The sequence below is a fragment of the Rhododendron vialii genome, chromosome 12a, assembly GCF_030253575.1.
Source record: "Rhododendron vialii isolate Sample 1 chromosome 12a, ASM3025357v1".
NCBI classification, from domain to species: Eukaryota; Viridiplantae; Streptophyta; class Magnoliopsida; order Ericales; family Ericaceae; genus Rhododendron; species Rhododendron vialii.
The window spans coordinates 26,651,467-26,667,500 of NC_080568.1; the positions used below are offsets into that span (position 1 = coordinate 26,651,467).

The 16,034-nt window shown below is 38.4% G+C and overlaps 1 protein-coding gene across 2 annotated transcripts; it reads left to right on the top strand.

The window, feature by feature from the left end:
* Positions 1 to 587: 587 nt before the first annotated feature.
* On the top strand, positions 588 to 14,647 carry LOC131312150 (hexanoyl-CoA synthase). 2 transcript variants are annotated; one of them, XM_058339913.1, is made up of 15 exons: positions 588 to 895; positions 2,151 to 2,280; positions 2,362 to 2,612; positions 4,621 to 4,825; positions 6,051 to 6,091; positions 6,182 to 6,307; positions 6,907 to 6,980; positions 7,591 to 7,811; positions 9,537 to 9,631; positions 10,191 to 10,407; positions 11,105 to 11,230; positions 11,310 to 11,408; positions 12,264 to 12,476; positions 12,565 to 12,642; positions 14,365 to 14,639. In XM_058339913.1, exons 1-15 carry the CDS (start codon positions 642 to 644, stop codon positions 14,494 to 14,496), a joined length of 2,262 nt encoding a protein of 753 aa, XP_058195896.1. In that variant the 5' UTR covers positions 588 to 641; the 3' UTR covers positions 14,497 to 14,639. The 2 variants fall into 2 exon arrangements, with proteins under 2 accessions (XP_058195896.1, XP_058195897.1); XM_058339914.1 differs by lacking the exons at positions 588 to 895; positions 2,151 to 2,280 and having other exon boundaries at positions 2,443 to 2,607; positions 14,365 to 14,647.
* The last annotated feature ends 1,387 nt before the right edge of the window (positions 14,648 to 16,034 follow it).

Sequence of the window (16,034 nt, forward strand, 5' to 3'; positions counted from 1 at the left end):
TTCGGCCATGTTCCGATCACATTTAGATGATCGGCTCCGTTAATTTTGTAGAGCTCGGCGAGGACCTCAATCTTTCAAAATCTTGTGATCATCGGACTTTATTTGATACATGATCGGCACACGTGAAAATTGCAAAAAAACTTATGCTATGTTTGGATTGGTATTTGAATTTTTTTTTTGAAAACTAATAGGGGTAATAAGTGGAGAAAGAAATGTTGAAAGTAGGGGAAATTTTTTGAAAAATTCTTTTTGAATTGTATAGAGGACAAGACATAAATCTGGGTTCTGATTCAGTGTGTTTTTTGACTCAGTTTTAGTTTTTTATTTTATTTTCAAGTGTGCCGATCACGTATCAAATAAAGTCCGATGAACACAATTTTTGGAATGATTATGGTCCTCACCAAACTCGACAAAATGAACGGAACCGATCATTCAAATGTGATCAGAAAATGGCCGAAAAAGGGGAAACGAACCGAAAGAAATACCATGGGGCTTGGTATCCCGGTGTACCTAAAAGTTTCTCCTCTCATCAGTCACTGAGTCACTCTCACATGTCTATATATATGATATATCCACACCCCAATCAAATATTTTGATCCAACCCATCCAATCACAGTCCCGCGAAATAAAGAGAAGAAGTGATGTCTTACAAGTCTCTGGACGCCATCTCCTCCGCCGACATCGCAGCCCTCGGACTACCTTCCGAAGTTGCAGACCAATTTCACCAGAGTCTCTCCGAAATCGTCCGGAATTACGGCCCTGCCACTCCGGAGACATGGCGACAGATCTCCAAACAACTCCTTACGCCGGAATTACCGTTCTCTCTTCATCGGATGATGTACTACGGCTGCTACCGAGAGTTCGGACCCGACCCTCCCGCCTGGATACCCGACCCGTAAGAACCGCTCCTTGACATCTTACTTTGTATCTTAAAAGCCTCTGTTTGGTTGTCAAGCGAATTCGGTTATGTAGAAATGAAGGAAAAAATCAAACTTTCTTCAATTTATGGACGTTTAATTACCAAGAAAGTTGTGACGTGCGCAACCAGTCCCGGTCTTGATGATTGAGTTGCCCAAACCCCACCCAAGCGTGGTTGAGCACTTAAGTCATAAAAAATAAAATGAGATACAAGTCTTAAAAACGAAAAAAAAAAGCCTAAGGTTACATTGTACTTTTAACTTGAATTATATTGAATTTATAAATTTTATTGTTGGGTTTACAGGAAAATGTTTTTTTATTGCCCCATGGTGGGGTTTCCAAGCCGGGGGCTTGTGGGGCATATTCCTGGCCGACTCTGGGCCGGCTCTGCGCACAACATTTTATCTTCCCTTCCAGTAAATACTTTCCTGCGAAATTCTGTTAATGGAACAAACACATACAAATAATTCCATTTTCCTTTACTCCACCCTACTCAACTTTGACCGAGAACACCATTCCACGCTACATTCTTGACAAATGAATAGAAGCTTAAGTATCAACGAAAGGAGATGAGAATGTCTGGTAAACTGAGCTAGGTGATCTGGTCACAGTTATCGGGAAACAGACAGATCCTAATATTTGTTAGAGCAAAAATGCTAGGCACAGGTCGAGTGGATGTAACTTGGACGTATTCCTAGCATTGCTCTTGCCATAAAAAAAAATTAAAAAATTAAGTTTTCAGTAGAAACTAAAACATGTCTTAGAAAGGGAACTAAGCAAGTTTTATTAAGTGGAAATATTGTATAATTTTTACCGGAAAATGCTAGGACTATAGGGGACATGCATCCTTTTTCGCCATTTTGCTTTCGCTAGGACTTGTTATCTTAGTAGTTGCATTTAACAAACTCATCCTTTCTTATAACTGAATCCCATCTCTGTAATTAACTCTCCCTTCCCCTTAGAAGCGAGAACACAGTTTGGCATACGTGTTTATGTCTGGGTCACATAATGAGAGAACAACACTTAGATAATTCTGTTTATTGGACTTCGGTGGGGATGCTTTTTATGCAATTGTTATAGGTTAGACGAGTAGTATATCAAAATACATGTGCAAGATTAAGGAGAAATATTTATAGTCTTTGACTATTGTATTTGTAATGTTTGCATTTTATTTATGCTGTTATTTCAGGCAACTAATTGGTTCTATGTACTATTGTCCTTATATATGGTAGGGAAAGAATGGCCTCAACCAATGTTGGGAAGCTGTTAGAGAGACGCGGGAAAGAGTTCCTGGGTCCAAGATATAAGGATCCCATATCAAGCTTCCTTGAATTTCAGGAATTTTCAGTCTCAAACCCTGAGGTATTATTAGAGTTTTTAAAAGATTCGGTCACTCCCCTATGAATCAGCAAAAAGATGTTCTTTATTTTGTTCCCTTGTTAGGCTTATTGGAGATCCATATTGGACGAAATGAGTGTGTCATTTTCGGTGCCTCCACAATCTATTTTACGGGAGGACTCATCGCATCCCGGAGGTCAATGGCTACCTCGTGCACATCTGAATCCAGCAAGGAATTGCTTGAGTTTGAATGGAAATAGGACTTTGGATGATGTAATGATTGTATGGCGTGATGAAGGAGAAGATAAATTGCCTCTTAAGAAGATGACTCTTGATGAACTGCGCACAGAGGTTTGGTATGATTCTTTTATGCATAAGCCATACTGTTGTCAAACTGTCATTTTCAATTACTGATTAACTGGGAGTAATTTAAGTCAAAGGTTATGTATTCTAGCAGGGTAGCAGGTTTAATCTTGTAACTTGTTTATGTGGTACTTTTATCACATGTAGTGATTACTCTGTGATTAGCAACTATTCACTTTCCACGAAGCAATGCGGTTAGGGAGATGGATGCAAACTTGTTTCCTTGATAACTGCCTATAATCTCAGGATAAGACTGTAGCATGATGACAACTCTGCTATTTATGGCTGTTGATTCCATATGTGGTTGGATCTACTTTTTGTTCCTTTGAGGCCCTATTTTTTTCCAGTACATTGTATGTGCATACTTTCTTGCAGTGGTACTGTTTTTCAATGAAAACATGCTTACCCGACCATATTCCTCGGGGCCTTCAAGTTAATTGTTAGCCTTAACAATATTTTGCAATAAGTTGGTACTAGGAGTGTTGTGCTAACATCTGAATGATGTTCCATTGGTACCGGGTGATCTTGGTGCATTGCTAATGGGTGTTTGTGGTTCTTTAACAATTGTTATTTGTGTTGTTACCTCTTAAGAACCTAACATTTACATGTTTGAATTTGATATTGTACTCATATAATTTCCAAAAAATAAAAAGGAAATAATAAAGCAGTTGGTGTTTATACCTTACAAATAAGCAGCGGTCTTCTCTAGTTACATCAATATTGATCATGTGTGGCATCTTGGTGTTAGATTTCTTGGAGGGTTCCAATCTAAAACCAATTGGCTATAAGTGGAGTAACCTCTAGAATTTATTAACCAAGCTTGGGTGACTTAGAGGAGCGATGTGGGACAAGTCTAACACTCCCCCTCATGTGCCGCCCGGATGCACGTGGAGGTGACAGACCAGGAGCTGACTGACTGACTCGGCCGACCGAGATGACAGAGACTTTCCCATGCGAGGTGAGGTCACCCATGACCTAGCTTTGATACCATGTTAGATTTCTTGGAGGGTTCCAACCTAAAATCAATTGGTTATAGGTGGAGTAACCTCTAGAATTTATTAACCAAGCTTGGGTGACTTAGAGGAGCGATGTGGGACAAGTCTAACACTTGGTTAATACCGATAGTGCTGAAGGGTTAATTAAAAAATTGTGGTAGGTAAATCATGTGATATTGCAAGTGGAATGGTTGCCACCATAGACTAAACATGCATTTGATGGAGTTCAAACCTCATTAACTTCAACTAACACCACTGACTTTTGCCGAGCGAAAAAAGAAGCAGCATGTGATCTCTCTCTCTCTCTCTCTCTCTCTCTCTCTCTCTCTCTCTCTCTCTCTCTCTCTCTCTCTGTAGTTGGTACTACTGTATGCACTTTTGGGTTCGCTTGTGATAGAGGCCACCCCTATTTATCGTCGTTGATAGTTGAGCGTGAAGTGGTGAGAAGCATTTATAACATGCTATGTAGAATGAAATCACAGGCAGGTGCTTTCCTGCATATAGAAACATTTGTGCAGTTCATCTGCTGCTATGTTGGATTAAAGCAGAGCTTCATCATAACCAAAGTTGCTCTTAACAGCCAATTCAACGTATGGTTTCTTTAAATGGCAGACTGTGCCATGGCTATTAGTACATGCAGTATACAATGCTATGTTTTCGTAGCAAGTGGTCTTGACTTCAACCCCCATTAGTGTTATGACCTGTTTGCGATCCCGTGGACCAACCCAAATCATTATTAGGAGGGTATTTTTTACCTGATTTGCTATGGAGGGTATTGGGGCTCTAGGATTTTATCTCACGATGAGATTCCTCCCTTGTTTTCTGTTCTCATGTTTCATAGTCTATCCTAACGGTTTCTTTGGTGAGTCAAAGCATGCACACATGTATCATTTATGATTGGTGAGAAGCATTTAGTTTTCATGATGTTTTCTGTTCTCTTCTTGTAGACCGTTGCCAACTCTTTTTTATTTTTTGTTTATCGAATCCTGCTAAATTGTCTTTGTAGGTTAGTTGCATATGCGCTTGAATCAATTGGATTGGACAAAGGATCTGCAATTGCCATAGATATGCCAATGGATGTGAATTCTGTGGTGATCTACCTTGCTATTGTTCTGGCAGGCTATGTAGTAGTATCCATTGCTGATAGCTTTGCTCCTAATGAAATTGCTGCCAGGCTCAGAATATCAAAGGCAAAAGCAATCTTTACCCAGGTAATTCTCTCCGGATTGCAGGGCATTCAAGATTAGACTCATAATGCTTTTTAGGAGTTACATCTGTGCTTTCAGTTTCCAGCATACGTCAGAAAGGAGGTTTAGAAGTATCATGGAGCCTTATTCACGTGTACTGTTTACTGGATCATTCTTAGATTCATCTATCTCAGCCTATATTGCGCTAGGTCTTGTCACTCTCACCAACTAAGGTTTGGCTACATATGGAAGAGGGTTCTGATAGGCCGAGCAAAAAAAAGAAGAGGGTTCTGATGGGTGGACTCTTGTGTGAAACTCTAATCACAGCTTAGGGAGGCTTTGGGCAAGAATCAGTTGGGTTCAGAGTATAATTTATTCTCTTGCATTTGTGCTTTATATGCACCTTCTGTATATATATCAACATACAAGTGGAGGTCACACATAAAGGGTAGTGTTAGAGTTTGTCCCATGTAGGTATAATAACACCTCCCAAGTTAGTTTATGCGAGTTGGTACACCTCCCAAGTTGGTGAATGAGCTCAAGAGTCTGCTTATGCATGTGTAAGTTTGTTTGGGTATGTTGTTCATCAAGTATCTGAGAATTATCGGTCAGATTACCGAAGGTTGCTGGGCAGGAGCTGAGGCTACCTTGAGAGAGAGAGAGAGAGAGAGAGAGAGAGAGAGAGAGAGAGAGAGATTGAGATTCTGGTTATGGATGATCATAGCTTCTACGTTGGCAAGATTGTACGGAGACAAAATGGATGGAGGCACAAGATTTGTATTTGGAAGAGAGAGAGAGAGAGAGAGAGAGAGAGAGAGAGAGAGAGAGAGAGAGAGAGAGAGAGAGAGAGAGAGAGAGATTCTGGATATGTCTATCATAGCTTCTAGGTTGGCAAGATTGTACGGAGACAAAACGGATGGAGGCACAAGATTTGTATTTGGAAGCTTCCTACTGGTATTGGTTGCAGCTTACCCTAGTCCTTTAACTGTGCTATAGTGTTTGGAAGCTCAGTCCTGCGACTAGTCTATGCTAAATGTTATTGTACTTATTCCTTGTACTTGCTCTGAAATGGTTATCAAGTTATGTTAGATGCCTGGTTTCATAAGTTATTTGTGAAACTAGCTTCAAAGTTATTTGCATCCAGTCCACTGTATATCCGTCAATTTTCAAATTACATTCTTCCTAGGTGGATGTATGCCTTTATTTCCACTTTGGGTAATATGTTCATTGTCAAACTTTTCTTCCTCAGGATTTCATTGTTCGTGGTGACAAAAGCATACCCTTGTACAGGTAAGCTTTGTGTTACTCTTTAGCTGAATGGTGGTTTCCTTCTCTTCTGTCTATTGTGACTATTTCTCACATATAGGTTCAAATCTGCAGTAGAGTTATTGATGCACAGCCACCCGTTGCTATTGTTATTCCAAGTAGGAGCTCCAGCTTTGACACAAAATTGCGTGATGGTGACATTTCTTGGCATGATTTTCTAGCAAAAGTCAAACATTTCAGGCAAGAACTCGTATTATATGTTGTATGTTACCTTTTAATCTTTGTTGGTGACTTCTGCATGGCTTTGACATTTATGAGTTAGATTCTAATTATATGTAGCATTTTGGCTAGGACATGTAGCTGATAACTTTCTCATCTATCAAATTTTGAGACTTTAAGATTCTAAGACATGGACGGTAAAATTGGTTTGGTACGAGATATTTTCCGGAGTGTTATCTCTTGCCTCCCTCAAATGGCCGGTATATGGTTGAAGACTCTGATAGGACGGGTGTATTATAGTCTTGCTCATTAAATAAGTAGTACATATATTGCAGGTAATAAAACTAAGCGGAACTTGTGTTCTTGGAGCTAATTCCATTCAAAAACTTTTGGAAGCAAGAATACCATTGTGTGGCGCCCATGTTTACATCATGGTAATTATGAACATGCTGGTTGGGGAGCATGCAAGTGTGGGACATCTTAAAGCTACAATTAACTCCTTTGGTTTAACATTTTGTCATTTTGAGATACTCATGATGTAAAAGAGTTTGTTAGCAGCCTCTCCAGTTTTATAAAATTTGTCGCCATTTAAGGTCTAATGGTGTTGCCAAAATTTGCAGACATGTTGAATTTGTTGCAGTTGAACAGCCTGTCGATGCATTCACAAATATCCTTTTCTCTTCGGGAACTACAGGTAATGTAAAGTTTGAGGGTTGTGATTTGTGTGTATTTACTTAGTATCATTTCCATCTGTGAAATCTCTACCGTTGGCTTCTTCCAATATCAGCCGTTGGAAACCTCTAACCCTACTTTACACCTAGTAACTGATACGCAGCCTTCATACATCTGTGAAATCTCTCTCCTCTCTCTCTCTCTCTCTCTCTCTCGTTTTCCTCTCTACACCATGAACTCATCTAAGTATCTCACTGCCAAAACCAAACTGAAGATTGATCGACTCCATATCTGAGGATAGATCGACTCCATCTCTCTCTTGCATGCTGTTGAAGATCGATCATCGAGGTCGAGTTCAGGATTTGTATGTATTTTAACCTTTAAACAAAGAGAAAGATGATTCCATCTGCCACTTTCTATTACATGCAGGGAATCTCTAGTAATGAGCTTTTACATGATCACTAACAAACTCAAACAAAAAAAAAGAAAATAAAGACTCAACCAGACATTTTACCTTTCATCAACAGGGTTGTTGTAGCTAGTTTCATGGCACTGCAAAGACTGAATCATCACATGTAGAGTTGGCAGTGGCAGTAAGTTGAAAAACCTAATTAGATTAAATTATGGTGTAGGGGAACCAAAGGCTATACCGTGGACCCTTGCAACACCTTTGAAAGCTGCTGCAGATGGTTGGTGCCACATGGATATCCGCAAAGGTGATATTGTTGCTTGGCCAACTAATCTGGGATGGATGATGGGTCCTTGGTTAGTTTATGCCTCACTCTTGAATGGGGCATCCATGGCTTTATATAATGGCTCTCCCCTTGGTTCTGGCTTCGCAAAATTTGTACAGGTAGTAACCTGTTCTCACTACTGATAATCTGCCTTTGGTTTTTTTTTTTGTTTTTGGGTATCGCGTTATACACATGGTTACGAAGTAATTATGTACCCCCAAGAGTTATAGTTTTCTACAATTATTGATGCAAAGATCACCTAGTGTAAACTACTTTCACAAGAATAGTTCATTAGTTTCATGTATATCTTTTCATTATAAGGCAAGAGGAGCCATAAAGTTTACTTGGATGGCAATGTTTTGTCGGTGTCGGTTTATTAAATTTGTGATGAACTTAACTCTTCTATAGCGATTGTTGACAGCCCCAGACAGACCCTCCATATGCATCCATAATCAACTCTAACAACCCCCACACCCCCGCTCTCTCTCTGTGGCCTGAATATACGAACACCATAATTACAAAGACCCTGCTACAACATTCCTTTTTTAAAGTCAAGACCACACCAATGTTCATTGTCCCCATTATAGGCTTCACCCTTCTTTATCCCTCTTAAGAACCTAAATTTACAATGTGTTGACCTTTTACAACCATCATTCATTGTTTGTTACTGCTCTCCTGGTATTAGGCCTTGTGCATTAGTGTTTTTACGCACTCATCCTTGAATGAAACTTCCTGGCAAATCATTGGTTCAACCCTAAGGATGGTGGCAATGAGGAATTTCAGTTTGTAATGTTTTACTATGTGAATCAAAGAAGGGAAATGCTGACAATTAAGGGCTATGTGAGAAGAAGATATGTACTGCATTATTCATGTATTGCGGTATATTGAGAAGTTTTTTGAGGAATGAATTTGAAGGGGAATGGTTGCTTGGAGCAGTTATCCATCCAATGCCCATGAACGAACATCTGTGAAATATGTATATAAGTCACCCACTAATTGTCTATGCATTAAGTTCATAAAAGTGTTGCTAATTTACACTGGCAGTTTTTTTAATATAAAATACTACATATTTGCGTTTTCTCGATGAGTGATATGCCCGGACATATTTGCTGCCTCCATGTCTTAACTATGGTTGTTCAGCCTTCGTATCTTTTACTAGAAGTGCTTGGTTCAGTCACCCACTCAGAAGTGCTTGTTTATGCTACGGGCCTGAGGTCCATCATCAGCTAATTTTATGGATCTCTGGCACTGTTGCCATGACTTTAAGGGGGCGTTCGAACTTTTTATAGCCAGATTTTCATGGACAGCCTGACAGGACAAGTGTTACAAGATATTAAGTTAGAAATTACAGGATGGTCATAGGGATCTTGAAGACAGGGTCGAGCACATTATTATCAGATTGAGGCGACATCCTTAACTTTAATCAACCTTTTCCTGTTCAATGGGTAAGCCCCTTCCATATAACAGCATTGTGCTGCAGGATGTATAAAACTTTGCAGTTTCGTGTCCCAATCAGATAATCAGAGTTTGCTGTGTCATCCAGTCAACTTTTAATTTGTTTTCTTGACATGGTAAATGTTGAAGCCGGAGAACCTCTCATGTGCTTTTCTAGATCAAGACCCAATTCTGTTACTGTTGCGGGCTTATTTGGATAAAAAGTTGGTACGTTGTGTAGATAATGCATCTTACAAATGGAAAGAGGTAAAAATTAGGACGGTGAACCTTAGTTAGTTAGTTAGAGAGAGAGAGAGAGAGTACATTTCTACGGTGTGGTTTTTTTTTTTTTGGAAACTTTTGAGACTTCTCTTTGGTGTCTTATATATTTTAACTTTTCAACTTGGCAGGATGCTAAAATAACAATGCTTGGTGTTATTCCAAGCCTTGTAAGGACATGGAAAACTGCAAATTGTACGGATAGCTATGATTGGTCTGCAATCCGGTGAGTGAAAGTTTTGGTATTACTCTTTACCTGGTTTATTCTTCCTACAGCAGTCAAATATCTTTACATACTCCCTCCCTCCCTCCCTTTAGGTTAGTCCATTTTTCCATTAATGGGTGTCGCATAAAAAATTTCCATTTTGACAAGCCAATTAGCTAAATTTGATAGATTTTCTGTTTTGTTATTTCTCTTTTGAATTAAAGTAATAGCTCCTTAAATAGTTTAATTCCCTGGAAAGACAATGGATAAACGTAATGTTTTTATAGGGTAATGATTGTATCCTTGCATAGTTTGGTTACAGAAGAGGGATAAAAGAAGAACACAAATATGGTGTGTTTTGCATGTGTGGCTGAGTTGGCCAGGGTCTTAGAGGGACAAAGGGAGTATATAAACAAAGTGAGCAAGTGTGGCCGGGTTTTCCCGGTCTGCATGCTCCTTGTATACTGACTCGCTGAGATTAATGTCACAACATGTGAGCTCTAAATAAATTTTATGCTAGTATGGGCTTCCTGCAAAAAGGTTCTGTTCAAGTATTAATTTCCTCTTTTAAATGTGGTAGTTGCTTTGGTTCCACTGGAGAGGCATCTAATGTCGACGAATACCTATGGCTCATGGGGAGGGCTCAATACAAGCCCATCATGGAGTACTGTGGTGGCACAGAGATTGGTGGTGGATTTGTGTCTGGGTCATTTTTACAACCTCAATCTTTGGCTGCTTTTAGCACACCAGCTATGGGATGTAGTCTGTTTTTGATTGGGAATGACGGAATTCCTCTTGTAAGCACTATTCAACCTTATGTCTGGAAGAAATGAGAAGTGTATGCTTAACTACTTACACCAAGAATGCTGCACATACCACATCTGTACACTATATGCATTTTTCATGACTTCAACCTTTTTTGTCACCCCTTCTATTCTTTTCAAGTTACTATTTTCCATGTCTCATGTTCGTACAGTAGCCTACTGAAAGACGTGATGCGTTCATACTAATATTTGGAAAATAAGAACAGCATGCATGACTGCTTTTTTTAATAAAGGCCATGTTTTCATGGATTTTCTCTCTTTGAAGTTGTGTGTCAAATGAATTGTTGTGGTACTCATCAATACTCATCAATTATGTGCAAGTTTAATTATATACTCCTCTTTAGTCTTAAACATTTTTTCCCACCCATTAAACTTTTGTCAGTTTTATTCTGGATGCATAACATTATCTTCTTATTGCTAATATCTCTTATGGACTTCATGCAAAGTTTCCAATCCAGCCCTAATCAAACTTTGTTTCGTTAAGTATTTGTACAACTAACAGTTCAGTAACCTAGTGGGATTTGGAACCGCAGTAGTAGGAATTTGGTTCAATTACCAATCATTTTCATTGATAAATGACTTCAACCAACCGCAAGATTCGAATAATATATATGCATATATACATCTACCCTGATCATTTCAAACTACTCTCTCATACCATCTTCTGTAGCCACCAAATGTTCCAGGACTTGGTGAATTGGCGCTTGGTCCCCTGATGTTTGGGGCTTCAAATACATTGCTAAATGCTGATCACTATGATGTCTACTTTAAAGGAATGCCTGTTTGGAATGGAAAGGTAAGCTAAGCATCCTCCTAGAGGACAAGCATGGGGATTTAACTCTGTTGAACATAAGGGGATAATTTTTGTCATCCAGGTTCTAAGACGGCATGGGGATGTGTTTGAGCTTACTACTAGAGGATATTATCATGCACATGGTCGGGCAGACGATACAATGAATCTTGGAGGAATCAAGGTATGTATTACTCTTAAAATCTGACCTTTGCTAACTGTTGAGTTATCACGGGTATGTTTAGGAGCCTGGGCAGTCAAAGAGTACAAACTATGTTATCTAAAAGTTGATTTCTCAAGTGATCCCTGAAGTCCTGGACTATATGCACTAGGACTGGAATTGTGGCATTACATCGCTACGTACTATGAGATGATCCATCTATGTCAAATGGCTTGCATCATGACTGGAAACTTCCTCAAGCGTTCTTATCAAATAATACAGCTCTATTGCTTTGTTTGTCCTATATTAGCTACAAATGGATTTTTTAGTCTGCATTTGGATCATGGAATTGTGAAAGGATGTTTTTGGTTTCTTATTTGATCAATGATTTCCGTGGGATTTGTCAACGGGAAGGAAATTGACGCGGAAACAAAGAACAAATATAGCTTTTTTTTTTACTTTTACCTTTTCCTTGACAAATCTTTGTTGTAAGCACAGCCTTAGGGAATGGAACCAAATAACTAAGTTTAGTTCCTTCACTTCCTTATCTTGTCCTTCACCTTTTGCTTTGGTTCCATAAATCGCTCAACAAATACATGATTTATACACAGCCTTCATGTTAGCATGGCTCAAGGAACGGCCAATGGAGGCCTGACCACCTTTGAATTCAAATTTAGTCTGGCTCCATAATTGTGAATTGAAACATTATTATCTCAATTAGTGGCAGGACTGATGAATTGATACCCTTAAGACACCAGCGACGCTCACACTTTTAGTTACACATTTCACGTGTGGACAATTAGAGGGTTGCTCTTATATTTGGAGCCCCCACTCTATGTATGGATCTATCTAATCTATTTTGGTTCATGTATTTGGCAGGTAAGCTCAGTTGAGCTTGAACGCATTTGTAATGCAGTCGACAGCAATATTCTTGAGACAGCAGCAGTTGGGGTGCCACCTACGGGAGGTGGGCCTGAGAGGTTGGTCATTGCTGTCGTTTTCAAGGATTCCAGAGACTCCGCCCCAGATTTAAATAAGTTGAGAACGTCATTTAATTCTGCATTGCAGAAGAAACTGAATCCTTTCTTCAAGGTATAAACTATGGGTGAAATGTTTTGCATATAGCTTGAATGGCAGAACTTTTTCTCTTCTTTTGGCATTAATAATGCTACTATTGCAGGTATCACATATCGTGCCCATCTCGTCTCTACCTCGGACAGCTACAAACAAGGTTATGAGAAGGGTTTTGCGGCAACAGGTAGCTCAAATTGACCAGAATTCTAAAATTTGAGTCTTTTGTTCCCAAGGAGAGCACTTTTGCTAAGATGTTAAAGACCATAGACATTGTTTTCATCCTATTTTTGAATGATATATACAAAGAATAAGCCTTAGCGGCGCATGAATTGTAACATTTGGATTAGTGTGTCCCCAGAGAAGAATCAGCAATGTCCTTCAATTTCAAACACATCTCTGGACAGCTGGTAGTGCATTGGAAATTTTAACTTTGTTTTTCCCCCCTTCGTTCTAAATCTCATCAGGAATGGGGAGGGTACTTAAGCTCGGAAAGTCCCTTGTACAGTTGTACATCCTTCCGTCCCAAAAAGATTGTCCGGTCTGCAAAACAAGGACATGAAATTAATGTATTTTTGTTGAATTCAAACTTTATGCTGCTAATTACTCTTTTCATTTTTCAAGAAGAAAGTGATTTTTCAAATTCATGTTTTGATCGGACAATCTTTTTAGAACGGAGGAGTATCTGTTTTTATTCTTTTGGGCTGTTACTCCTTTATCTCTTTTTCTTTATACTCCCTATTTTACTTAGTTTATTTCTGAAATTAGTCAATAAAGGGGTTACGTTCCCAAAAAACTGCAACGATTTTACTCAGGAGCCATGAGTACGTGGCAAATCTTTGAGAGATTATTCAGTGGAGAGATGCTAGAGGCACATCACCTCAAAGGCACATCAACCACACCTCTCTCACATACAGATGGGTCCCGTTCCAGTGGAACCCACTTGTATGTGAGAGGAGTGTAGTTGATGTGTCTCTAGGTGATGTGCCTCTAGCATTTTTGTATTCAGTGCCCTTGGGACACCATGTTGCGGTGCTCCAAGCCTCTCCTCACCTCACATTCTTGTGATGTCTTTTTATTTAATTAGTCTCGGATCCTACAGAAATATGTGGTTGTGGATAGGCATATGGGGCATTGAATAATTTTTCCAAATCTTCATTCCTATTATAGATTAATAGACGTGTTCAAACTTAATATAATAAGATTAGATGACATACTTAAGGATAATAGATTAGATTAATAGTCGTGTTGAAATTTAAGCTATTTTGTTTTTTAGAAAGGGTAATGGTAATGCCAAAATTATTTTTGTTGGTGCCAAAACTTTAGTGCACAAAAGTCAAAAATCAATTATCAAGCCAAACTTGTGAAAATATTAATCTGGAATACTATTTTTGTCCTCGCAATTAATAACCTGATTTAGGAGCTAAATCCTACGTAATGTTTATTTAGAATAAGATTTTAAAGAGAAAGAGAGAGAGTTACAATCAACCTCATTATCCTTTTTCAATTAAAAAGCTAACGTGAAAGACCAATCGAAAAACCAATATTAAATTGTGAGGCACGTCTACGTCTCACTTGTCATGTACTTTGGAAATAAAGAGAGAAAGTCTCACCTATTTATCTACGTCTTACTTGTTATGTACTTTGAAAATAGAAAGAGAACCAAAGAGAGAGAGAGCCCCTAGTTTCAGGGTCGTCACGATTGACCTCCCTCCTCGTCCCTCTGGCCCTCTCTTCCTCTCCTTATCTTTCATGGGCGAGAGATATTACAGACTGTTTTATTCGGGAGAGATGATCTCCCACTCTACCATTTATTTTTGGGTTTGCCATCACCAATTTGTGATGGATTCTTCCTTTTTCTCCTTTCTATTTTGTTTTTTCATCTCCAACTCAAGATCTGCTTTTGTAGATTTCGTTGATCGGTAATGAGTCCTCTGGCGGACGTCGAGTGGAATACAATGATGGGATTTGGGCGGCCAACCACTATTTCTTGCGATCTATAGATGAAGATGATAACGTCGGCGGTGACAACAACGAATGATGGTGGTGTATCACACCGTTCAAAGAATCATACTGTTCATTTTACAAACAAAAACTCAATATTTTATACACCCATCGATCTCCGATCAAGCTTATTCTTTTCAACCCAGTGTGAAAAGAATTTTATCTCAATGTTGTGTTCATGTATTGACGGCCTATAGACAAGAAAAAGGTTTTCATTCATTGGCCTGATAAATAAAGAAATCTTGCCGGCTTTAAGATAAATTATAAATTATTGTAGCATCTCAAACAGAATCTTTAAATGTCCAAGCATAACCTTCAAACACTATTTCACTTTTCGTATTTTTTTCTCACTTCAAATTGGTTGTTTGTATTACTAACATATTAGTAATAACAAAATAATATAGGGAAAGTGATAATGTCAAAACTGTTTTTGTTGGGGTCAGAACTTCAATGCATGAAAGCCTTGTACATTGCACATGGTACAAGTCTTTTGTGCACTAAAGTTTTGGCGCCAACAAAAACAGTTTTGACATTATCACTACCCAATAATATATATTCTACATATTAATTTTTTACCAGTTTCTTTTGCTTGATTAAAATCTGCAATCCTATTTATAGTACTAATAATCATAATAATCTATGTATTCGTTTGCTACTCACCTTTAAATTTTTTTTATCAATATAGATTTTTATTTAGTCCATTGATTAGTAGTCTTATATAATAAAATAAATATAAATATACACCAGGATGAGTTTATAATACTCGCAAAAAAAGCACATAGATCGAGTTCACAAAATGAAAGGACTGAAAATTTAAGAAAACTTAATAAAAACTAACAAAATTGTTTATATATTGTCAAAAAAGATGAGAACCCTAATGCCATGAACAGAAATTATGGAGTCTAACACAATTCATTATCTTCTGTATTTACCCTCAATGCATGCACTATTTCCACTCCTTTCCGTCCAAACTCACGAATCTAGAGTAGAGTACCATAGCTTCCTCCTCCTCCTTCTTGGACGGAAGGAAGCAAGTGAAAATGAGCAAGGAAGCGAGTAAAAATGAAGCAAATCAGAGGGCGAGAAAAAAGGACGGAATGTTTTGAGTGTAAAAGCGTCAAGAAGGCAAATCTTGCGTGGCTTCATAATTTTGTGTGTGCGCACTAACAATTTTGGACGAGAAATAAATAAAATATATAGGTGGTCATGAAAACTTTAAATTATGTCAAAAAATAATCATATTACAGATGATAGAAATATATGAATTTAAATTTTGCAGGAGTTCATGTCACAAAATCATCTTTCTAGCGATACAATTTTCAGACTTAACTTTTATAATTTCTGCCAGATACGTTCTCGAGATCTTTTAAATGGTTGGGCCTTAGCCTAATTGAGGTAGGCCTTTTTGCTAGTCTGAAAACTAGTGGGGCCTAAGTAGAGCTAGCCAACCCCTTCCCTTTCCTTGAGGAGGTAGACATTTGAGTTCAACTGGGCTTTGCCATTGCTCCACAAAGAGCTTTACCTTCCTTTTTTTTAAAAACTCAGAATTAACTATTGGCTTCGAATAGCATTGAC